The sequence below is a fragment of the Oncorhynchus kisutch genome, linkage group LG27, assembly GCF_002021735.2.
Source record: "Oncorhynchus kisutch isolate 150728-3 linkage group LG27, Okis_V2, whole genome shotgun sequence".
NCBI classification, from domain to species: domain Eukaryota; kingdom Metazoa; phylum Chordata; class Actinopteri; order Salmoniformes; family Salmonidae; genus Oncorhynchus; species Oncorhynchus kisutch.
This window is the reverse complement of record NC_034200.2, coordinates 41,745,532-41,769,444: the sequence shown is the minus strand read 5'-3', so window position 1 is coordinate 41,769,444 and position 23,913 is coordinate 41,745,532. Positions and strand designations below refer to the sequence as shown.

Sequence of the window (23,913 nt, the reverse complement as noted above, 5' to 3'; positions counted from 1 at the left end):
TTCTCTCTCTCACTTTCTCTCTCTCTCTCTCTCACTTTCTCTCTCTCACTTCTCTCTCTCTCTCTCTCTCTCTCTCACTTCCTCTGGCTCGCTCGGCGCTCTCTCTCTTCTTAGGGCTGAGATCCCGTTAACGGGATCGATATGACAACAGCCAGTGAAAGTGCAGGGCGCCAAATTCAAAACAACAGAAATCTCTTAATTAAAATTCCTCAAACATACAAGTATCTTATACCATTTTAAAGGTAATCTTGTTGGTCAACCCACCACAGTGTACGATTTCAAATAGGCTTTACAGCGAAAGCACCACAAACGATTATGTTAGGTCAGAGCCAAGTCACAGAAAAACACAGCCATTTTTTCAAAAATCTGAAATAGAGAGAGAATTAATCACTAACCTTTGAACTTCATCAGATGACAATCATAGGACTTCATGTTACACAATACATGTATGTTTTGTTCGTTAAAGTTCATATTTATATATAAAAATCTCTGTATACGTTGGTGCGTTATGTTCAGTAGTTCCAAAAACATCCGGTGATTTTGCAGAGAGCCACATTAATTTACAGAAATACTCATCATAAATATTGATGAAAATACAAGTGTTATACATGGAAATATAGATCATCTTCTCCTTAATGCAACCGCTGTGTCAGATTTTAAAAAAGCTTTACGGAAAAAGCAAACCATGCAATAATCTGAGTACGGCGCTCAGAGACCCAACAAGCCAAAAAGATATCCGCCATATTGTGCAGTCAACAGAGGTCAGAAATAACATTATAAATATTCACTTACCTTTGATGATCTTCATCAGAATGCACTCCCAGGAATCCCAGTTCCACAATAAATGCTTGATTTGTTCGATAATGTCCATTTATGTCCAAATAGCTACTTTTGTTAGCACGTTTGGTAAACAAATCAAAACTCACGAAGCGTGTTCACTAGTTGCAGACAATGTCAAAAAGTTCCGTTACAGTCCGTAGAAACATGTCAAACGAAGTATAGAATCAATCTTTAGGATGTTGTTAAAATACTTCTTCAATAATGTTCCAACCAGAGAATTCCTTTGTCTTGAGAAAAGCAAATGGAATGGGAGCTACCTCTCATGTGAATGCACGTGACCAGCTCGTGGCTGCTGGCAGACCTCTGACTCATTCCCCTCTCATTCAGCCCCCCTTCACAGTAGAAGCCTCAAACAAGTTTCTAAAGATGGTCGACATCTAGTGGAAGCCTTAGGAAGTGCAACATGACCAATATCCCACTGTATCTTCAATAGGATATGAGTTGAAAAATGACCAACCTCAGATTTCCCACTTCCTGGTTGGATTTTCTTCTCAGGTTTTTGCCTGCCATATGAGTTCTGTTATAGTCACAGACATCATTCAAACAGTTTTATAAACTTCAGAGTGTTTTCTATCCAACTATGCTAATAATACGCATATATTACCAACTGGGACTGAGGAGCAGGCAGTTTACTCTGGGCACCTGAGTGATTGAGAGAGTGATTGAGAGAGTGATTGAGAGAGTGATTGAGAGAGTGATTGAGAGAGTGATTGAGAGAGTGATTGAGAGAGTGATTGAGAGATTCTCCTGCTGTGCTAATTCTTTGATTAGGTGAAAGTCCAGCTGAAACTGTTTGGGGTTGCCCTGTACCATTACTGTTCCGGATTTATATTAGCTGACTGTATCCTGAGTTATCCCCCATCACTACCCCCCAAGTAGAGGGGATGGTCTGGTTAATATAGCACTGTGACAGGGGATGGTCTGGTTAATATAGCACTGTGCCAGGGGATGGTCTGGTTAATATAGCACTGTGCCAGGGGATGGTCTGGTTAATATAGCACTGTGCCAGGGGATGGTCTGGTTAATATAGCACTGTGCCAGGGGATGGTCTGGTTAATATAGCACTGTGTCAGGGAATGGTCTGGTTAATATAGCACTGTGTCAGGGGATGGTCTGGTTAATATAGCACTGTGCCAGGGGATGGTCTGGTTAATATAGCACTGTGCCAGGGGATGGTCTGGTTAAAATAGCACTGTGCCAGGGGATGGTCTGGTTAATATAGCACTGTGCCAGGGGATGGTCTGGTTAATATAGCACTGTGCCAGGGGATGGTCTGGTTAATATAGCACTGTGCCAGGGGATGGTCTGGTTAAAATAGCACTGTGCCAGGGGATGGTCTGGTTAATATAGCACTGTGCCATGCCAGGGGATGGTCTGGTTAATATAGCACTGTGCCATGCCAGGGGATGGTCTGGTTAATATAGCACTGTGCCATGCCAGGGGATGGTCTGGTTAATATAGCACTGTGCCATGCCAGGGGATGGTCTGGTTAATATAGCACTGTGCCATGCCAGGGGATGGTCTGGTTAATATAGCACTGTGCCATGCCAGGGGATGGTCTGGTTAATATAGCACTGTGCCATGCCAGGGGATGGTCTGGTTAATATAGCACTGTGCCGTGCCAGGGAATGGTCTGGTTAATATAGCACTGTGCCATGCCAGGGGATGGTCTGGTTAATATAGCACTGTGCCAGGGGATGGTCTGGTTAATATAGCACTGTGCCATGCCAGGGGATGGTCTGGTTAATATAGCACTGTGCCAGGGGATGGTCTGGTTAATATAGCACTGTGTCAGGGGATGGTCTGGTTAATATAGCACTGTGCCATGCCAGGGGATGGTCTGGTTAATATAGCACTGTGCCATGCCAGGGGATGGTCTGTATGGAAGATTAAGTTGCTTCTGTTCTTATTTTTATAACAGTCAGCAAAAAGTGTCAGTTAATTTTCCCATAAGCACTTTCTTTTTGTACTCTTCGTGCCTCATCATTTTTTACATCCAGAGGGTACTGTGTTGTAATGACCTCTGGACTACTGGAGGGGGCTTTGAGTCTCTCCTGCTGTTGTTGGGCTCAAGGGCTTTGACACCTCTCACTTCACACAAGATTTATCTGTTCTAGGAATCCTTAACTTAGCATTCAGTCCTTTTATAAAGTAAAAGAAATCGTCGTAATATAATTATTCTTCTTCGCTTTAAAAAAGCTTCTCTCTCTCACTTTATCTCTATCACCTGGCCTGTCTCATCTTCCTCCTTCCTCTCATCCCTCTCCTGCCTCCCTCCCCCAGATCACGCGGATGGAGTTCGTCCACACCAGGAGTCTGATCTACCGGGACGTGAAGCCAGAGAACTTCCTGGTTGGCCGGCCCGGCAGCAAGCGGCAGCACACCATCCACATCATCGACTTCGGCCTGGCCAAAGAGTACATCGACCCTGAGACCAAGAAACACATCCCTTACAGGGAGCACAAGAGCCTGACGGGCACCGCACGTTACATGAGCATCAATACTCACCTGGGCAAAGGTAAACAGCCTGACGGCACCACACCATACATGAGCATCAATACTCACCTGGGCAAAGGTAAACAGCCTGACGGCACCACACCCTACATGAGCATCAATACTCACCTGGGCAAAGGTAAACAGCCTGACGGCACCACACCCTACATGAGCATCAATACTCACCTGGGCAAAGGTAAACAGCCCGACGGCACCACACCCTACATGAGCATCAATACTCACCTGGGCAAAGGTAAACAGCCTGACGGCACCACACCCTACATGAGCATCAATACTCACCTGGGCAAAGGTAAACAGCCTGACGGCACCATGCCCTGCATCAATACTCACCTTGGCAAAGGTAAACAGCCTGACGGCACCACACCCTACATGAGCATCAATACTCACCTGGGCAAAGGTAAACAGCCTGACGGCACCACACCCTACATGAGCGTCAATACTCACCTGGGCAAAGGTAAACAGCCTGACGGCACCACGCCCTGCATCAATACTCACCTGGGCAAAGGTAAACTGCCTGACGGCACCACGCTCTGCATCAATACTCACCTGGGCAAAGGTAAACAGCCTGACGGCACCACGCTCTGCATCAATACTCACCTGGGCAAAGGTAAACAGCCTGACGGCACCACGCTCTGCATCAATACTCACCTGGGCAAAGGTAAACAGCCTGACGGCACCACGCTCTGCATCAATACTCACCTGGGCAAAGGTAAACAGCCTGACGGCACCACACCCTACATGAGCATCAATACTCACCTGGGCAAAGGTAAACAGCCTGACGGCACCACACCCTACATGAGCATCAATACTCACCTGGGCAAAGGTAAACAGCCTAACGGCACCACGCTCTGCATCAATACTCACCTGGGCAAAGGTAAACAGCCTGACGGCACCATGCCCTGCATCAATACTCACCTTGGCAAAGGTAAACAGCCTGACGGCACCACACCCTACATGAGCGTCAATACTCACCTGGGCAAAGGTAAACAGCCTGACGGCACCACGCCCTGCATCAATACTCACCTGGGCAAAGGTAGACAGCCTGACGGCACCACGCTCTGCATCAATACTCACCTGGGCAAAGGTAAACAGCCTTGACGGCACCACACCCTACATGAGCATCAATACTCACCTGGGCAAAGGTAAACAGCCTGACGGCACCACACCCTACATGAGCATCAATACTCACCTGGGCAAAGGTAAACAGCCTGACGGCACCACACCCTACATGAGCATCAATACTCACCTGGGCAAAGGTAAACAGCCTGACGGCACCACACCCTACATGAGCATCAATACTCACCTGGGCAAAGGTAAACAGCCCGACGGCACCACACCCTACATGAGCATCAATACTCACCTGGGCAAAGGTAAACAGCCCGACGGCACCACACCCTACATGAGCATCAATACTCACCTGGGCAAAGGTAAACAGCCTGACGGCACCACACCCTACATGAGCATCAATACTCACCTGGGCAAAGGTAAACAGCCTGACGGCACCATGCCCTGCATCAATACTCACCTTGGCAAAGGTAAACAGCCTGACGGCACCACACCCTACATGAGCATCAATACTCACCTGGGCAAAGGTAAACAGCCTGACGGCACCACACCCTACATGAGCATCAATACTCACCTTGGCAAAGGTAAACAGCCTGACGGCACCACACCCTACATGAGCATCAATACTCACCTGGGCAAAGGTAAACTGCCTGACGGCACCACGCTCTGCATCAATACTCACCTGGGCAAAGGTAAACAGCCTGACGGCACCACGCTCTGCATCAATACTCACCTGGGCAAAGGTAAACAGCCTGACGGCACCACGCTCTGCATCAATACTCACCTGGGCAAAGGTAGACAGCCTGACGGCACCACGCTCTGCATCAATACTCACCTGGGCAAAGGTAAACAGCCTGACGGCACCACACCCTACATGAGCATCACTACTCACCTGGGCAAAGGTAAACAGCCTGACGGCACCACACCCTACATGAGCGTCAATACTCACCTGGGCAAAGGTAAACAGCCTGACGGCACCACGCCCTGCATCAATACTCACCTGGGCAAAGGTAGACAGCCTGACGGCACCACGCTCTGCATCAATACTCACCTGGGCAAAGGTAAACAGCCTGACGGCACCACACCCTACATGAGCGTCAATACTCACCTGGGCAAAGGTAAACAGCCTGACGGCACCACGCCCTGCATCAATACTCACCTGGGCAAAGGTAGACAGCCTGACGGCACCACGCTCTGCATCAATACTCACCTGGGCAAAGGTAAACAGCCTGACGGCACCATGCCCTGCATCAATACTCACCTTGGCAAAGGTAAACAGCCTGACGGCACCACACCCTACATGAGCATCAATACTCACCTGGGCAAAGGTAAACAGCCTGATGGGCACCACACCCTACATGAGCATCAATACTCACCTGGGCAAAGGTAAACAGCCTGACGGCACCATGCCCTGCATCAATACTCACCTTGGCAAAGGTAAACAGCCTGACGGCACCACACCCTACATGAGCATCAATACTCACCTGGGCAAAGGTAAACAGCCTGATGGGCACCACACCCTACATGAGCATCAATACTCACCTGGGCAAAGGTAAACAGCCTGATGGGCACCACACCCTACATGAGCATCAATACTCACCTGGGCAAAGGTAAACAGCCTGATGGGCACCACACCCTACATGAGCATCAATACTCACCTGGGCAAAGGTAAACAGCCCGACGGCACCACACCCTACATGAGCGTCAATACTCACCTGGGCAAAGGTAAACAGCCTGACGGCACCACGCCCTGCATCAATACTCACCTGGGCAAAGGTAGACAGCCTGACGGCACCACGCTCTGCATCAATACTCACCTGGGCAAAGGTAAACAGCCTGATGGCACCATGCCCTGCATCAATACTCACCTTGGCAAAGGTAAACAGCCTGACGGCACCACACCCTACATGAGCATCAATACTCACCTGGGCAAAGGTAAACAGCCTGATGGGCACCACACCCTACATGAGCATCAATACTCACCTGGGCAAAGGTAAACAGCCTGACGGCACCACACCCTACATGAGCATCAATACTCACCTGGGCAAAGGTAAACAGCCCGACGGCACCACGCCCTGCATCAATACTCACCTGGGCAAAGGTAAACAGCCTGACGGGCACCACACCCTGCATCAATACTCACCTGGGCAAAGGTAGACAGCCTGACGGCACCATGCTCTGCATCAATACTCACCTGGGCAAAGGTAAACAGCCTGACGGCACCACGCTCTGCATCAATACTCACCTGGGCAAAGGTAAACAGCCTGACGGCACCACGCTCTGCATCAATACTCACCTGGGCAAAGGTAAACAGCCTGACGGCACCACGCTCTGCATCAATACTCACCTGGGCAAAGGTAAACAGCCTGACGGCACCACGCTCTGCATCAATACTCACCTGGGCAAAGGTAGACAGCCTGACGGCACCATGCTCTGCATCAATACTCACCTGGGCAAAGGTAGACAGCCTGATGGCACCATGCCCTGCATCAATACTCACCTGGGCAAAGGTAGACAGCCTGACGGCACCACACCCTACATGAGCATCAATACTCACCTGGGCAAAGGTAAACAGCCTGATGGGCACCACACCCTACATGAGCATCAATACTCACCTGGGCAAAGGTAAACAGCCTGATGGGCACCACACCCTACATGAGCATCAATACTCACCTGGGCAAAGGTAAACAGCCTGACGGCACCACACCCTACATGAGCGTCAATACTCACCTGGGCAAAGGTAAATAGCCTGACGGCACCACGCTCTGCATCAATACTCATCTTGACTTTTTCTACATTTTGTTGTGTTGTGTAGCCTGAATTGAAAATTGATTAAATGTAGATTTTATTTGTCATTTGCCTACACACAATACCACAATGTCAAAGTGGAGGGCCTGGCAGGGATGTCCTTGTCCCATCGTGCACTAGCGACTCCTGTGGCGGGCTGACCGCTGACAACGGTCAGGTGTACGGTCTTTCCCTCCGACACATTGGTGCGGCTGGCTTCCGGATTAAGTAGGCGTTGTGTCAAGAAGCAGTGCGGCTTGGTTGGGGTTGTGTTTCGGAGGACGCACGGCTCTTGACCTTCGCCTCTCCCGAGTCTGTATTGGAGTTGCAGCGATGAGAACAGACTGTAACAGAAATACTGCCATTGCTGGTTGAGAGAATGCCTCGATGAAGCTGGTTGAGAGAATGATGAAGCTGGTTGAGAGAATGATGAAGCTGGTTGAGAGAATGATGAAGCTGGTTGAGAGAATGATGAAGCTGGTTGAGAGAATGATGAAGCTGGTTGAGAGAATGATGAAGCTGGCTGAGAGAATGATGAAGCTGGTTGAGAGAATGATGAAGCTGGTTGAGAGAATGATGAAGCTGGTTGAGAGAATGATGAAGCTGGCTGAGAGAATGATGAAGTATGTAAAGCTGTCAAGGCAAAGGGTGGCTATTTGAAGAATTTTGAATATGAAATATATTTAGGATGTGGTTTTTTGGTTACTACATGATACCATAGGTGTTATACGATATCTTCACTATTATCCTACAATGTGTAACATTTTCTAAATAATCCCTTCAATGTGTGTGTGTGTGAGAGAAACTGTGTTGCAATGGCAGGTAGCCTAGTGGTTAGAGGAGGCAGGTAGCCTAGTGGTTAGAGGAGGCAGGTAGCCTAGTGGTTAGAGCGTTGGACTAGTAACCGAAACGTTGCAAGATCGAATCCCCGAGCTGACAAGGTACAAATCTGTCGTTCTGCCCCTCAACAAGGCAGTTAACCCACTGTTCCTAGGCCGTCCCTGAAAATAACTGATTTGCCTAGTTATATATAAAGGTAAAATAAATCAAAAATGGCCTCGTTAGCATTCTCTAATGCAGGACATGAACTTGTTAGCATTGCTAACCTACAGATTACACTATCAGTGGGGTTTGAAAACAGCACCCCTTGTGTTCATTGCCGGCATTACTGAATGTCCCGCTATGGCCCAAGGTCTGACAGTCTGGATACGGCCAATGCCTTGATACCTTTATCTACTTCCTGAGTTTTAGGAAGTTCTAACCCTCATTAGCAGTGGAAGTCTCTATGGTTAGTATCAGTTCAAGGTGTTGGACTGCATCAAGCCAGGTGTGTGTGTGATTGTTTACGTTAAGCCTGAGGAATCTCATGTTTAATCAATTCTGATCCCCCAAAAAATGTCTTGTCGTTGTTGAAAATTCCCGAACTTTACACTGCGCCTCTGTTGTCCAACTGGAGGTATTTTAGGGTTAGTCTCACAGGGATAGTTGAAAGTCCAGGAGTAGACCTGGATCTGAGAAACGAGCTCTTACATATTACGGTTTCTATGCCCATCTTTGAAACAGGGTTAATAATGATTGTTCGATTTATCTGGTTCAACAGTTAGTATTATCAGGAACTCAACAAGATGTTTCTGAAGTTGTGTGTGTGTGTGTTTCCTGTCTCTGTAGAACAAAGCAGGAGAGATGACCTGGAAGCTCTAGGTCACATGTTCATGTACTTCCTGCGAGGCAGTCTGCCCTGGCAAGGCCTGAAGGTAGGAACAAACACACCTGTTTTACTAACCTTATTAACATCTAACCTTAATACCTAACTGCTAAAGTTAAGGTAGCCTTTTTCCTCATGCAGATGTGACATTTTCCCACCAAGGAGATCTTTTTTTTGTTGGGGGAATTTCAGTTCCCCCATGAGGATACAGGAACAAGACCACACTAACAGAGTCCCCTCTGTCTATACACTATATATCCAGTAAATTTGGAAAGAATTCAGACCCCTTGACCTTTACAGTTCGAGTGTTATTCTAAAATGCATTAATTAAATACATATTTTTTTCCCCTCATCAATCTACACACAATTCCCCATAATGTCAAAGCAAACACCAAGCACACGGAGCATCATCCTTCTGATAATGTGGTGTATGTTTCTGTGTGCCAGGGCGTTGTTTCCGTGGGTCTGATAATGTGGTGTATGTTTCTGTGTGCCAGGGCGTTGTTTCCGTGGGTCTGATAATGTGGTGTATGTTTCCGTGTGCCAGGGCGTTGTTTCCGTGGGTCTGATAATGTGGTGTATGTTGCTCAAAGGTCTATGTTAGGACCGCTACTGTCAGACTGTCTGTCGACTAGACCTCACTACTTTATCAGTCTAGACAGACACACATCCTTCAGGCACAGATCTCCATCTCACATCGTTGTTTCTGTGTGCCAGGGCGTTGTTTCCGTGGGTCTGATAATGTGGTGTATGTTGCTCAAAGGTCTATGTTAGGACCGCTACTGTCAGACTGTCTGTCGACTAGACCTCACTACTTTATCAGTCTAGACAGACACGCATCCTTCAGGCACAGATCTCCATCTCACATCGTTGTTTCTGTGTGCCTGGGCGTTGTTTCCGTGGGTCTGATAATGTGGTGTATGTTGCTCAAAGGTCTATGTTAGGACCGCTACTGTCAGACTGTCTGTCGACTAGACCTCACTACTTTATCAGTCTAGACAGACACGCATCCTTCAGGCACAGATCTCCATCTCACATCGTTGTTTCTGTGTGCCTGGGCGTTGTTTCCGTGGGTCTGATAATGTGGTGTATGTTGCTCAAAGGTCTATGTTAGGACCGCTACTGTCAGACTGTCTGTCGACTAGACCTCACTACTTTATCAGTCTAGACAGACACGCATCCTTCAGGCACAGATCTCCATCTCACATCGTTGTTTCTGTGTGCCTGTGCGTTGTTTCCGTGGGTCTGATAATGTGGTGTATGTTGCTCAAAGGTCTATGTTAGGACCGCTACTGTCAGACTGTCTGTCGACTAGACCTCACTACTTTATCAGTCTAGACAGACACGCATCCTTCAGGCACAGATCTCCATCTCACATCGTTGTTTCTGTGTGCCAGGGCGTTGTTTCCGTGGGTCTGATAATGTGGTGTATGTTGCTCAAAGGTCTATGTTAGGACCGCTACTGTCAGACTGTCTGTCGACTAGACCTCACTACTTTATCAGTCTAGACAGACACGCATCCTTCAGGCACAGATCTCCATCTCACATCGTTGTTTCTGTGTGCCTGTGCGTTGTTTCTGTGTGCCTGTGCGTTGTTTCCGTGTGCCCGGGCGTTGTTTCCGTGTGCCCGGGCGTTGTTACCGTGTGCCCGGGCGTTGTTACCGTGTGCCCGGGCGTTGTTACCGTGTGCCCGGGCGTTGTTTCCGTGTGCCCGGGCGTTGTTTCCGTGTGCCCGGGCGTTGTTTCCGTGTGCCCGGGCGTTGTTTCCGTGTGCCCGGGCGTTGTTTCCGTGTGCCCGGGCGTTGTTTCCGTGTGCCCGGGCGTTGTTTCATGACTAAGTACTGACTCTTAATCATCCAAATGAACCTTCATTATCTCATTATCTCTTACACCACCTCTCTCTCTCTCTCCTTCCCCTCTCTCTCTCTCTCCTCTCTCTCTCTCCTTTCTCTTTCTCTCTCTCTCTCTCTCCTTTCTCTCTCTCTCTCTCTCCTCTCTCTCTCTCTCTCTCTCTCTCTCTCTCTCTCTCTCTCTCTCTCTCTCTCTCTCTCTCTCTCTCTCTCTCTCTCTCTCTCTCTCTCTCTCTCTCTCTCTCTCTCTCTCTCTCTCTCTCTCTCTCTCTCTCTCTTCTCTCTTTCTCTCTTTCTCTCTTTCTCTCTTTCTCTCTTTCTCTCTCTCTTTCTCTCTTTCTCTCTTTCTCTCTTTCTCTCTTTCTCTCTTTCTCTCTCTCTTTCTCTCTTTCTCTCTTTCTCTCTTTCTCTCTTTCTCTCTTTCTCTCTCTTCTCTCTTTCTCTCTTTCTCTCTCTCTTTTTCTCTTTCTTTCTCTCTTTCTCTCTCTCCCTCCTTCCACTCTCCCTCCCAGGCAGACACTCTGAAGGAGCGCTATCAGAAGATAGGTGACACCAAGAGAACCACGCCCATCGAGGTGCTGTGTGAGAGCTTCCCAGGTCTGGGTCTCTTCTCTTTGTGCTTCTTTCTGACCCACTTCTAGTTCCTTTCAGTACTTTAGGTTATCCTGCTGGTTAGGAGTAAATAACTACGTAACACCTGAAATATTGGAAAGGTATTTCATTGTGTTTTTCCTACCTGTATTTCATTGTGTTTTTCCTACCTGTATTTCATTGTGTTTTTCCTACCTGTATTTAATGTGTTTTTCCTACCTGTATTTGTGTTTTTTTTCTCCTTGTTGAAGAGATGGCCACCTACCTGCGTTATGTGGGTTCTCTGGACTTCTTGGAGAAGCCGGACTACGACTACTTACGGAAACTCTTCACCGACCTCTTCGATAGCAACGGCTACGTCTTTGATTACGAGTACGACTGGGTCGGCAAGCCACTGGTCAGTCCATATCTCTACTATTAATGTCTCTCTGCAGGACAACGGGCCCCATGTATCAGCATGCATATCATTGATATACATGGGATTCACGCTATGTTTTGGATACTTACTAAGTTAGATGGATGAGTTTATCAGAAAGGTAACAACAATTACTGTTTAGTTTTAACCATGACCTTTAACCCCTCTCCTCAGTACACTCCTATTGGCTGTTTAGTTAATGATGACTTTTAACCCCTCTCCTCAGTACACTCCTATTGGCTGTTTAGTTAATGATGATCTTTATTAACCTCTCTCCTCAGCCTACTCCCATTGGTCCAGTCCCCAGTGAGACCCTCCTACAGTCCAGCAGTAGAGACAAGGCAACGCAGCAGACCAAAAACCAGGTAGGACACACACACACACACACACACACACTGAAGACCCAGTCCTTGATGAAGAACAGCTACTTCAGTTTCTCTTGATAGACTGACTTACATCAAAACTGAGGGGAAAGCTCAAAATTTTTCATTCAAATTTCACACGTCATTCTCTGCATTCACTGAATTTCACATTTAGTGTTACGAACATAACTGTTTGGTCCACATCCACTGGTACTTCTGCCAACTCAATCATCATTGTCAAGCCAAACAGACTGGTACCCAGGCTATATTAAAGAGACCAGAAACAGACTGGTTTCAGTCTCCGACAGTCAGCTTGTTCAGCCATTTGTGCTTATGCATGTTACGTGTAGTCTTCTGTTATGTAGTCCTCACGTGCACTCTTCCCCCCCCCCCCACATCACCACACTGCCCCTCAGGTCTGTCTGTCTGTGTCCTCTGGTTGAGCACTGTCTTAAGTAGCTGTCTAACTGCTTCTGCACAAGAGGGAAAAGACACAACCTCTTTAAACTTAATTGTTTTTTTTCTTTCCTTTTACACACTCCTCCCTCTCCTTCCTCCTTCATCTCTCTTCTTCCTCCCTTTATTTCTCTCTCTTTGTCCTGTCCTCCCTCTTTGTCCTGTCCTCCCTCCATCTCCCCCTCTTTGTCCTGTCCTCCCTCCATCTCTTGTCCTCCCTCCATCTCTCCCTCTTTGTCCTGCCCTCCCTCCATCTCTCCCTCTATCTCTTGTCCTCCCTCCATCTCTCCCTCTTTGTCCTGCCCTCCCTCCATCTCTCCCTTTTTGTCCTGCCCTCCCTCCATCTCTCCCTCTTTGTCCTGCCCTCCCTCCATCTCTCCCTCCATCTCTTGTCCTCCCTCCATCTCTCCCTCTTTGTCCTGCCCTCCCTCCATCTCTCCCTCTTTGTCCTGCCCTCCCTCCATCTCTCCCTCTTTGTCCTGCCCTCCCTCCATCTCTCCCTCTTTGTCCTGCCCTCCCTCCATCTCTCCCTCTTTGTCCTGCCCTCCCTCCATCTCTCCCTCTTTGTCCTGCCCTCCCTCCATCTCTCCCTCTTTGTCCTGCCCTCCCTCCATCTCTCCCTCTTTGTCCTGCCCTCTCTCCATCTCTCCCTCTTTGTCCTGTCATGTCCTCCCTCCATCTCTCCCTCTTCGTCCTGTCCTCTCTTCCCTTGCTGTCGCACCAGTCGCCAGAACCCAAAGGAAGTGAGTCCCAGCCCACTCCAGTGATCAATAGGGAGCTGCTGGGGTCTCTTCTAACAGCTGATAGGCTGGGGGGCTCCGTCCAGGTACTGGGCAGTGGTTGTAGTCCCTCGATGATGAACACTGTCTTCATTCTTTCTACTGTATGTCTTTCTTTTCCATTTTCTCTTTGCTCTGTTCTTTCCTAGCTCCTTTTTCTGGTGTTTCTTTTTGCACAAGGTCTCTATTTCAGTCGGTTCACTATAGGCTGAAACCTTATTCAATCACACCTAACCGGCCAATCAAATCTTTGTGGCCGTTAGCCCAACGTATCTCTATAGTACCCACAATGCTCTGGTTTCTTCTTCACGTGTCTAGTATTTTTAGCAGCTCTCCTCAGAAAACGTAGCGTTTTACCAATCCATCACGCGGCGGTGTTATTAAGTGGTTTCTCTTCTATAGACAGGAACTCTGTTCACAAAGTGCTATTTTTGTCATCAACTAGCTAACGTTATACAGTTCCTGTAGTCTAGTTTGCACGCAATTAGTGCTGTTGTCCCACTAATACCCTGGTGTCCGGTGTCTGGCTCGCCGTCGGTCCCCACCGTTTGGAGTTAGCTGAACGGCCAAGTGTCTTAACCTGTTATGGCTGCAATTCCGATACCGGGTTTGATATGACAACTACCAGTGAAAATAGAGGGCGCCAAATTTAAACCACAGAAATCTCATAATTACAACTCCTAAAACATACATGTGTCTATCATTTTAAAGCTATTCTCGTTGTTAAACCCACCAAAGTGTCCGATTTCAAATGGGCTTTTCAGCAAAAGCACCACAAATGATTATGTTAGGTCGCCACCAAACCACAATAAGCACAGCCATTTTCCAGCGAAATATAGCATTCACAAAAAGCATAAATAAAGATAAAATTAATCACTAACCTTTGATGATCTTCATCAGATGACACTCATAGGACTTCATGTTACACAATACATGCATGTTTTGTTTGATAAAGTTCATATTTATATAAAAAAATCGGAGTTTACATTGGCGCGTTAGATTCACTAGTTCCAAAAACATCAAGTGATTTTGCATAGCCACATCGTTTCAACAGAAATACTCAGCACAAATGTAGATGATAATACAAGTTATACACATGGAATTATAGATATACCTCTCCTTAATGCAACCGCTGTGTCAGATTTCACAAAAAGTTTACGGAAAAAGCAACCCATGCAATAATCTGAGACGGAGCTCAGAACAGTAGCCAAATTAGCCTCCATGTTGGAGTCAACAGAAACCAGAAAATACATGATAAATGTTTCCTTACCTTTGATGAACTTCATCAGAATGCAGTCCTAGAAATCCCAGGTCCACAATAAATGCTTGATTTGTTCGAAAATGTCTGTTATTTATGTCCAATTAGCTACTTTGGTTAGCGGGTTTGGTAAGCAAAGCGCGTCCACTATAACGTGACGAAAGGTCCAAAAGTTCCGTAACAGTCAGTAGAAACATGTCAAACTGAATCAATCTTTAGAATGTTGTTACATACATCTTGAATAACGAAAAGTCAACAACACAATAGAAAAGTCTAGATACAGTGTGTGCAAATGAGGTGAGATAAGGGAGGTAAGGCAATAAATAGGCCATAGTGGCAAAATAATTACAATTTAGCAATTAAACACTGGAGTGATAGATGTGCAGAAGTGCAAGTCGAGATACTGGGGTGCAAAAGAGCAACAAATATATATATATATGTGTGTATATATATTGTGTGATATGAGTAATGACATATGTAAACATTATTTAAGTGGCATGATTTAAAGTGTCCAGTGATTGGGTCTCAATGTAGGCAGCAGCCTCTCTGAGTTAGTGGTGGCTGTTTAACAGTCTAATGTCCTTGAGATAGAAGCTGTTCTTCAGTCTCTCGGTCCCAGCTTTGATGCACCTGTACTGATCTCGCCTTCTGGATGGTAGCAGGGTGAACAGGCAGTGGCTCGGGCGGTTGTTGTCCTTGACAATCTTTTTGGCTGTGACATCGGGTGGTGTAGGTGTCCTGGAGGGTTTTGGGTGACAAGACAAATTTCTTCAGCCTCCTGAGGTTGAAGAGGTGCTGCTGCTCCTTCTTCACCACACTGTCTGTGTGGGTGGACCATTTCAGTTTGTCTGTGATGTGTACGCCGAGGAACTTAACTTTCCACCTTCTCCACTACTGTCCCGTGGATGGGGGGGTGGGTGCTCTCTCTGCTGTTTCCTGAAGTCCACGACCATTTCCTTTGTTTGACGTTGAGTGAGAGGTTGTTTTCCTGGCACCAGGGCCTCACCTCCTTCCTGTAGGCCGTCTCGTCGTTGTTGGTAATCAAGCCCACTACTGTTGTGTGGTCTGCAAACTTGATGATTTGAGTTGGAGGCGTGCATGGCCACGCAGTCGTGGGTGAACAGGGAGTACAGGGGAGGGCTCAGAACGCACCCTTGTGGGGCCCCAGTGTTGAGGATCAGCGAGGTGGAGATGTTGTTACGTACCCTCACCACCTGGGGGTGGCCCGTCAGGAAGTCCAGGACCCAGTTGCACAAGGCGGGGTCGAGACCCAGGGTACTGGGTTGAAGGGTACTATTTTGTTGAAGGCTATAATCAATGAAGCGCATTCTTACATAGGTATTTCTCTTGTCCAGATGGGATAGGGCAGTGTGATGATCTGTGGACCTGTTGGGGCGGTATGCAAACTGAAGTGGGTTTAGGGTGGCCAGTAATGTGGAGGTGATATGATCCTTAACTAGCCTCAAAGCACTTCATGATGACAGAAGTGAGTGCTACGGGGCGGTAGTAATTTAGTTCAGTTACAAAATGCTCCCAATGTTCCAGTAGTCCTACTGCCTCTGACCAGTTTAATACCCGCCCTGTCCGGGGTTACGGCACCATCATAGACAGGTGTATCAAATCAAGCACACAGCCAGGCAATCTCTACAGACAAACATTGGCAGTAGAATGGCTTTACTGAAGAGCTCAGTGACTTTCAATGGGCAACGTCATAGGATGCCTCCTTTCCAACAAGTCAGTTCCTCAAATTTCTGCCCTGCTGGAGCTGCCCTGGTCAACTGTAAGCTCTGTTACTGTGAAGTGGAAACGTCTAGGAGCCAAAACAACAACTCAGCCACGAAGTGGGAGGCCACACAACCTCAAAGATCGGGACCGCTGAGTTCTGAGTTCTGTAAAAAATTGTCTGTCCTTGTTTGCAACACTCACGACTGACTTCCAACCTGCTTCTGGAAGCAACGTCAGCACAAGAACTGTTAGTCGAGAGCTTCATGAAATGGGTTTCCATGGCCGAGCAGCCGCACACAAGCCTAAGATCACCATGCGCAATGCCAAGCGTCGGCTGGAGTGATGTAAAGCTCGCCACCATTGGACTCTGGAGCATTGGAAACGCGTTCTCTGGAGTGATGAATCGCGCTTCACCATTTGGCAGTCCGACGGACAAAACTGGGTTTTGGCGGATGCCAGGAGAACGCTACCTGCCCCAATGCACAGTACCAACTGTAAAGTTTGGTGGAGGAGGAATAATGGTTTGGGGCTGTTTTTCATGTTTTGGGCTCCTTAGTTTCAGTGAAGGGAAATCTTAACACTACAGTATACAATGACGTTCTAGATGATTCTGTGCTTCCAACTTTGTGGCAACAGTTTGGGGAAGACCCTTTCCTGTTTCAGAATGACAATGCCCCCGTGCACAAAGCGAGGTCCATACAGAAATGGTTTGTCGAGATTAGTGTGGAAGAACTTGAATGGCCTGCACAGAGCCCTGACCTCAACCCCATCGAACACCTTTGGGATTAGTTAGAATGCTGACTGTGAGCCAGGCCTAATCGCCCAACATCAGTACCTCAATGGAAGCAAGTTCCCGCAGCAATATTCCAACATCTAGTGGAAAGCCTTCCCAGAAGAGTGGAGGCTGTTATAGCAGCAATGTTCCAACATCTAGTGGAAAGCCTTCCCAGAAGAGTGGAGGCTGTTATAGCAGCAATGTTCCAACATCTAGTGGAAAGCCTTCCCAGAAGAGTGGAGGCTGTTATAGCAGCAATGTTCCAACATCTAGTGGAAAGCCTTCCCAGAAGAGTGGAGGCTGTTATAGCAGCAATGTTCCAACATCTAGTGGAAAGCCTTCCCAGAAGAGTGGAGGTTGTTATAGTAGCAATGTTCCAACATCTAGTGGAAAGCCTTCCCAGAAGAGTGGAGGTTGTTATAGTAGCAATGTTCCAACATCTAGTGGAAAGCCTTCCCAGAAGAGTGGAGGCTGTTATAGCAGCAATGTTCCAACATCTAGTGGAAAGCCTTCCCAGAAGAGTGGAGGCTGTTATAGCAGCAATGTTCCAACATCTAGTGGAAAGCCTTCCCAGAAGAGTGGAGGCTGTTATAGCAGCAATGTTCCAACATCTAGTGGAAAGCCTTCCCAGAAGAGTGGAGGCTGTTATAGCAGCAATGTTCCAACATCTAGTGGAAAGCCTTCCCAGAAGAGTGGAGGCTGTTATAGCAGCAATGTTCCAACATCTAGTGGAAAGCCTTCCCAGAAGAGTGGAGGCTGTTATAGCAGCAATGTTCCATCATCTAGTGGAAAACCTTCCCAGAAGAGTGGAGGCTGTTATAGCAGCAATGTTCCAACATCTAGTGGAAAGCCTTCCCAGAAGAGTGGAGGCTGTTATAGCAGCAATGATCCAACATCTAGTGGAAAGCCTTCCCAGAAGAGTGGAGGCTGTTATAGCAGCAATGTTCCAACATCTAGTGGAAAGCCTTCCCAGAAGAGTGGAGGTTGTTATAGCAACAATGTTCCAACATCTAGTGGAAAGCCTTCCCAGAAGAGTGGAGGTTGTTATAGTAGCAAACGAGAGAACAAGTCCATATTAATGCCCATGATGTTTTTATTAGATGTTGGAGGAGCAGGTGTCCACATACTTTTGGTCATGTAGTTTAGTGTTTGTGACATGACATATATTTATGACCACAGTAAGCCACCATTTTCTAACATCTAACTTTCCATGATGCTCCCCTGCAGGTGATGAGTTCGACCAATGGGGAGCTGAATACAGACGATCCGACTGCGGGCCACTCCAACGCCCCCATCACCGCCCCGGCCGAGGTGGAGGTGGCCGACGACACAAAGTAAGATGGACGCCCCCCGCCCTCCTCCCTTCGTCCCCTCGTCCGTCCTTCCTCTGTCCCTCCTTCCTCTGTTCCTCTGTCCCTCCTTCCTCTGTCCCCCCCCCCCCCCCCCCCCTCCTTCCTCTGTCCTCCGTCTCCTCTGTCCTCCGTCTCCTCTGCCCTCCGTCTCCTCTGCCCTCCGTCCCCCCCCCCCCTCCTTCCTCTGCCCTCCGTCTCCTCTGCCCTCCGTCTCCTCTGCCCTCCTTCTCCTCTGCCCTCCGTCTCCTCTGCCCTCCGTCTCCTCTGCCCTCCTTCTCCTCTGCCCTCCGTCTCCTCTGCCCTCCGTCTCCTCTGCCCTCCGTCTCCTCTGCCCTCCGTCTCCTCTGCCCTCCTTCTCCTCTGCCCTCCGTCTCCTCTGCCCTCCGTCTCCTCTGCCCTCCGTCTCCTCTGCCCTCCGTCTCCTCTGTCCTCCGTCTCCTCTGCCCTCCGTCTCCTCTGCCCTCCGTCTCCTCTGCCCTCCGTCTCCTCTGTCCTCCGTCTCCTCTGTCCTCCGTCTCCTCTGCCCTCCGTCTCCTCTGCCCTCCGTCCCCCCCCCCCCTCCTTCCTCTGCCCTCCGTCTCCTCTGCCCTCCGTCTCCTCTGCCCTCCTTCTCCTCTGCCCTCCGTCTCCTCTGCCCTCCTTCTCCTCTGCCCTTCGTCTCCTCTGCCCTCCGTCTCCTCTGCCCTCCGTCTCCTCTGCCCTCCGTCTCCTCTGCCCTCCGTCTCCTCTGCCCTCCTTCTCCTCTGCCCTCCTTCTCCTCTGCCCTCCTTCCTCTGCCCTCCGTCTCCTCTGCCCTCCGTCTCCTCTGCCCTCCGCCCCCCCCCCCCCTCCTTCCTCTGCCCTCCGTCTCCTCTGCCCTCCGTCTCTTCTGCCCTCCTTCTCCTCTGCCCTCCGTCTCCTCTGCCCTTCGTCTCCTCTGCCCTCCGTCTCCTCTGCCCTCCGTCTCCTCTGCCCCCCCCCCCCCCCCCCCTCCTTCCTCTGCCCTCCGTCTCCTCTGCCCTCCGTCTCTTCTGCCCTCCTTCTCCTCTGCCCTTCGTCTCCTCTGCCCTCCGTCTCCTCTGCCCTCCGTCTCCTCTGCCCTCCGTCTCCTCTGCCCTCCGTCTCCTCTGCCCTCCGTCTCCTCTGCCCTCCGTCTCCTCTGCCCTCCGTCTCCTCTGCCCTCCGTCTCCTCTGCCCTCCGTCTCCTCTGCCCTCCGTCTCCTCTGCCCTCCGTCTCCTCTGCCCTCCGTCTCTTCTGCCCTCCTTCTCCTCTGCCCTTCGTCTCCTCTGCCCTCCGTCTCCTCTGCCCCCCCCCCCCCCCCTCCTTCCTCTGCCCTCCGTCTCCTCTGCCCTCCTTCTCCTCTGCCCTTCGTCTCCTCCGATCCCCATCCTCCATCCCACCGCTCTCCTTCCTCCGTCCCCTCTGCCCTCTTCCCCAACATTCCCTGCTCTTAAGAATGAAGATGAAAGATGAAAATAAGCCCGGGGCTAATGCTTTTCAGACTGTGCTAATTGATATGTCCAGCTAGCCCGAAAGACCAGTGAGACTTTTGAAACCACTCAAAGGAACAGCTGACCTGAATGTTACCGGGTCTTCTAGGCCGGCTGGCCAACATGTCCATCCTCTGGCTAAGAGCCATGTATTAGTCCGGAATGTCGATGAATAAACACTGCAAAAAGCACCTACTAGGATCTGAGCCAGGTTGGCATGAAAATGTATATAATTATACGCCGTCCTAATATTGAGTTGCGCCTCTTTTTGCCCTCAGAACAGCCTCAATTCATCGGGACGTGGACTCTAAAGCGAGGTGTCTAAAGCGTTCCACAGGGATGCTGGCCCATGTTGACTCTACAAGGTGTAGAAAGCGTTCCACAGGGATGCTGGCCCATGCTGACTCCAGGGATGCTGGTCCATGTTGACTTCAATGCTTCCCCCAGTTGTCCAGTTGGCTGGATGTCCTTTTGGGTGGTGGACCTTTCTTACAGGAAACTGTTGAGCGTGAAAAACCCAGCAGCGTTGCAGTTCTTGACTCAAACCGGTGCGCCTGGTACCTACTACCATACCTCGTTCAAAGTCACCCAAATTATTTGTCCTGCCCATTCACCCTCTGAATGGCACACATACACAATCCATTGATTCAATCCACTGATTGAAGTGGATTGAACAAGTGACATCGATAAGGGGTCTCATCTCATCTAAGGGATCTCATCTTTCATCTCTTTCATGGAAAGAGCAGGTGTTCTTAATGTTTTGTATAGTCAGTGTCTGAGAATAAAGGATCTAATCCTATTGTTAATTTGTGTTCTGTTTAAGGTGCTGCTGTTTCTTTAAGAGGAGGACGAGGCAAGGCCTCCAGAGACACTAGTGAAGAGGAGAGGCCTCCAGAGACACTGGTGAAGAGGAGAGGCCTCCAGAGACACTGGTGAAGGGGAGAGGCCTCCAGAGACACTAGTGAAGAGGAGAGGCCTCCAGAGACACTAGTGAAGAGGAGAGGCCTCCAGAGACACTGGTGAAGGGGAGAGGCCTCCAGAGACACTAGTGAAGAGGAGAGGCCTCCAGAGACACTAGTGAAGAGGAGAGGCCTCCAGAGACACTGGTGAAGGGGAGAGGCCTCCAGAGACACTAGTGAAGAGGAGAGGCCTCCAGAGACACTAGTGAAGGGGAGAGGCCTCCAGAGACACTAGTGAAGAGGAGAGGCCTCCAGAGACACTAGTGAAGAGGAGAGGCCTCCAGAGACACTAGTGAAGAGGAGAGGCCTCCAGAGACACTAGTGAAGGGGAGAGGCCTCCAGAGACACTGGTGAAGGGGAGAGGCCTCCAGAGACACTAGTGAAGAGGAGAGGCCTCCAGAGACACTAGTGAAGGGGAGAGGCCTCCAGAGACACTAGTGAAGAGGAGAGGCCTCCAGAGACACTAGTGAAGAGGAGAGGCCTCCAGAGACACTAGTGAAGAGGAGAGGCCTCCAGAGACACTAGTGAAGAGGAGAGGCCTCCAGAGACACTAGTGAAGGGGAGAGGCCTCCAGAGACACTGGTGAAGGGGAGAGGCCTCCAGAGACACTGGTGAAGGGGAGAGGCCTCCAGAGACACTGGTGAAGGGGAGAGGCCTCCAGAGACACTAGTGAAGAGGAGAGGCCTCCAGAGACACTAGTGAAGAGGAGAGGCCTCCAGAGACACTGGTGAAGGGGAGAGGCCTCCAGAGACACTAGTGAAGAGGAGAGGCCTCCAGAGACACTGGTGAAGGGGAGAGGCCTCCAGAGACACTGGTGAAGGGGAGAGGCCTCCAGAGACACTGGTGAAGGGGAGAGGCCTCCAGAGACACTAGTGAAGAGGAGAGGCCTCCAGAGACACTGGTGAAGGGGAGAGGCCTCCAGAGACACTAGTGAAGAGGAGAGGCCTCCAGAGACACTAGTGAAGAGGAGAGGCCTCCAGAGACACTGGTGAAGGGGAGAGGCCTCCAGAGACACTGGTGAAGGGGAGAGGCCTCCAGAGACACTAGTGAAGAGGAGAGGCCTCCAGAGACACTGGTGAAGGGGAGAGGCCTCCAGAGACACTAGTGAAGAGGAGAGGCCTCCAGAGACACTAGTGAAGAGGAGAGGCCTCCAGAGACACTGGTGAAGGGGAGAGGCCTCCAGAGACACTAGTGAAGAGGAGAGGCCTCCAGAGACACTGGTGAAGGGGAGAGGCCTCCAGAGACACTGGTGAAGGGGAGAGGCCTCCAGAGACACTGGTGAAGGGGAGAGGCCTCCAGAGACACTGGTGAAGGGGAGAGGCCTCCAGAGACACTGGTGAAGGGGAGAGGCCTCCAGAGACACTGGTGAAGGGGAGAGGCCTCCAGAGACACTGGTGAAGGGGAGAGGCCTCCAGAGACACTGGTGAAGGGGAGAGGCCTCCGGAGACACTGGTGAAGGGGAGAGGCCTCCGGAGACACTGGTGAAGGGGAGAGGCCTCCGGAGACACTGGTGAAGGGGAGAGGCCTCCGGAGACACTGGTGAAGGGGAGAGGCCTCCGGAGACACTGGTGAAGGGGAGAGGCCTCAAGGAGACACTGGTGAAGGGGAGAGGCCTCAAGGAGACACTGGTGAAGGGGAGAGGCCTCAAGGAGACACTGGTGAAGGGGAGAGGCCTCAAGGAGACACTGGTGAAGGGGAGAGGCCTCAAGGAGACACTGGTGAAGGGGAGAGGCCTCAAGGAGACACTGGTGAAGGGGAGAGGCCTCAAGGAGACACTGGTGAAGGGGAGAGGCCTCCGGAGACACTGGTGAAGGGGAGAGGCCTCCGGAGACACTGGTGAAGGGGAGAGGCCTCCGGAGACACTGGTGAAGGGGAGAGGCCTCCGGAGACACTGGTGAAGGGGAGAGGCCTCCGGAGACACTGGTGAAGGGGAGAGGCCTCCGGAGACACTGGTGAAGGGGAGAGGCCTCCGGAGACACTGGTGAAGGGGAGAGGCCTCCGGAGACACTGGTGAAGGGGAGAGGCCTCAAGGAGACACTGGTGAAGGGGAGAGGCCTCAAGGAGACACTGGTGAAGGGGAGAGGCCTCAAGGAGACACTGGTGAAGGGGAGAGGCCTCAAGGAGACACTGGTGAAGGGGAGAGGCCTCAAGGAGACACTGGTGAAGGGGAGAGGCCTCCGGAGACACTGGTGAAGGGGAGAGGCCTCCGGAGACACTGGTGAAGGGGAGAGGCCTCCGGAGACACTGGTGAAGGGGAGAGGCCTCCGGAGACACTGGTGAAGGGGAGAGGCCTCCGGAGACACTGGTGAAGGGGAGAGGCCTCCGGAGACACTGGTGAAGGGGAGAGGCCTCCGGAGACACTGGTGAAGGGGAGAGGCCTCCGGAGACACTGGTGAAGGGGAGAGGCCTCCGGAGACACTGGTGAAGGGGAGAGGCCTCCGGAGACACTGGTGAAGGGGAGAGGCCTCCGGAGACACTGGTGAAGGGGAGAGGCCTCCGGAGACACTGGTGAAGGGGAGAGGCCTCCGGAGACACTGGTGAAGGGGAGAGGCCTCCGGAGACACTGGTGAAGGGGAGAGGCCTCCGGAGACACTGGTGAAGGGGAGAGGCCTCCGGAGACACTGGTGAAGGGGAGAGGCCTCCGGAGACACTGGTGAAGGGGAGAGGCCTCCGGAGACACTGGTGAAGGGGAGAGGCCTCCGGAGACACTGGTGAAGGGGAGAGGCCTCCGGAGACACTGGTGAAGGGGAGAGGCCACCGGAGACACTGGTGAAGGGGAGAGGCCTCCGGAGACACTGGTGAAGGGGAGAGGCCTCCGGAGACACTGGTGAAGGGGAGAGGCCTCCGGAGACACTGGTGAAGGGGAGGCCTCCGGAGACACTGGTGAAGGGGAGAGGCCTCAAGGAGACACTGGTGAAGGGGAGAGGCCTCCAGGAGACACTGGTGAAGGGGAGAGGCCTCCAGGAGACACTGGTGAAGGGGAGAGGCCTCCAGGAGACACTGGTGAAGG

At 50.4% G+C, this 23,913-nt stretch overlaps 1 protein-coding gene across 4 annotated transcripts in view; it reads left to right on the top strand.

The window, feature by feature from the left end:
• LOC116357801 (casein kinase I-like) overlaps positions 1 to 22,222 on the top strand; it is a 42,757-nt gene extending 20,535 nt beyond the window's left edge. For 3 of the 4 annotated variants that reach the window (XM_031806951.1, XM_031806950.1, XM_031806952.1), the window contains exons 5-12: positions 3,124 to 3,358; positions 8,875 to 8,960; positions 11,274 to 11,358; positions 11,604 to 11,749; positions 12,049 to 12,132; positions 13,310 to 13,411; positions 18,350 to 18,456; positions 20,768 to 22,222. In XM_031806951.1, the coding sequence (XP_031662811.1) occupies positions 3,124 to 3,358; positions 8,875 to 8,960; positions 11,274 to 11,358; positions 11,604 to 11,749; positions 12,049 to 12,132; positions 13,310 to 13,411; positions 18,350 to 18,456; positions 20,768 to 20,819 (897 nt within the window). In that variant the 3' untranslated portion in view covers positions 20,820 to 22,222. The remainder of the gene's footprint in view (positions 1 to 3,123; positions 3,359 to 8,874; positions 8,961 to 11,273; positions 11,359 to 11,603; positions 11,750 to 12,048; positions 12,133 to 13,309; positions 13,412 to 18,349; positions 18,457 to 20,767) is intronic. The other variant, XM_031806953.1, reaches the window with a different exon arrangement.
• Positions 22,223 to 23,913: the final 1,691 nt, after the last annotated feature.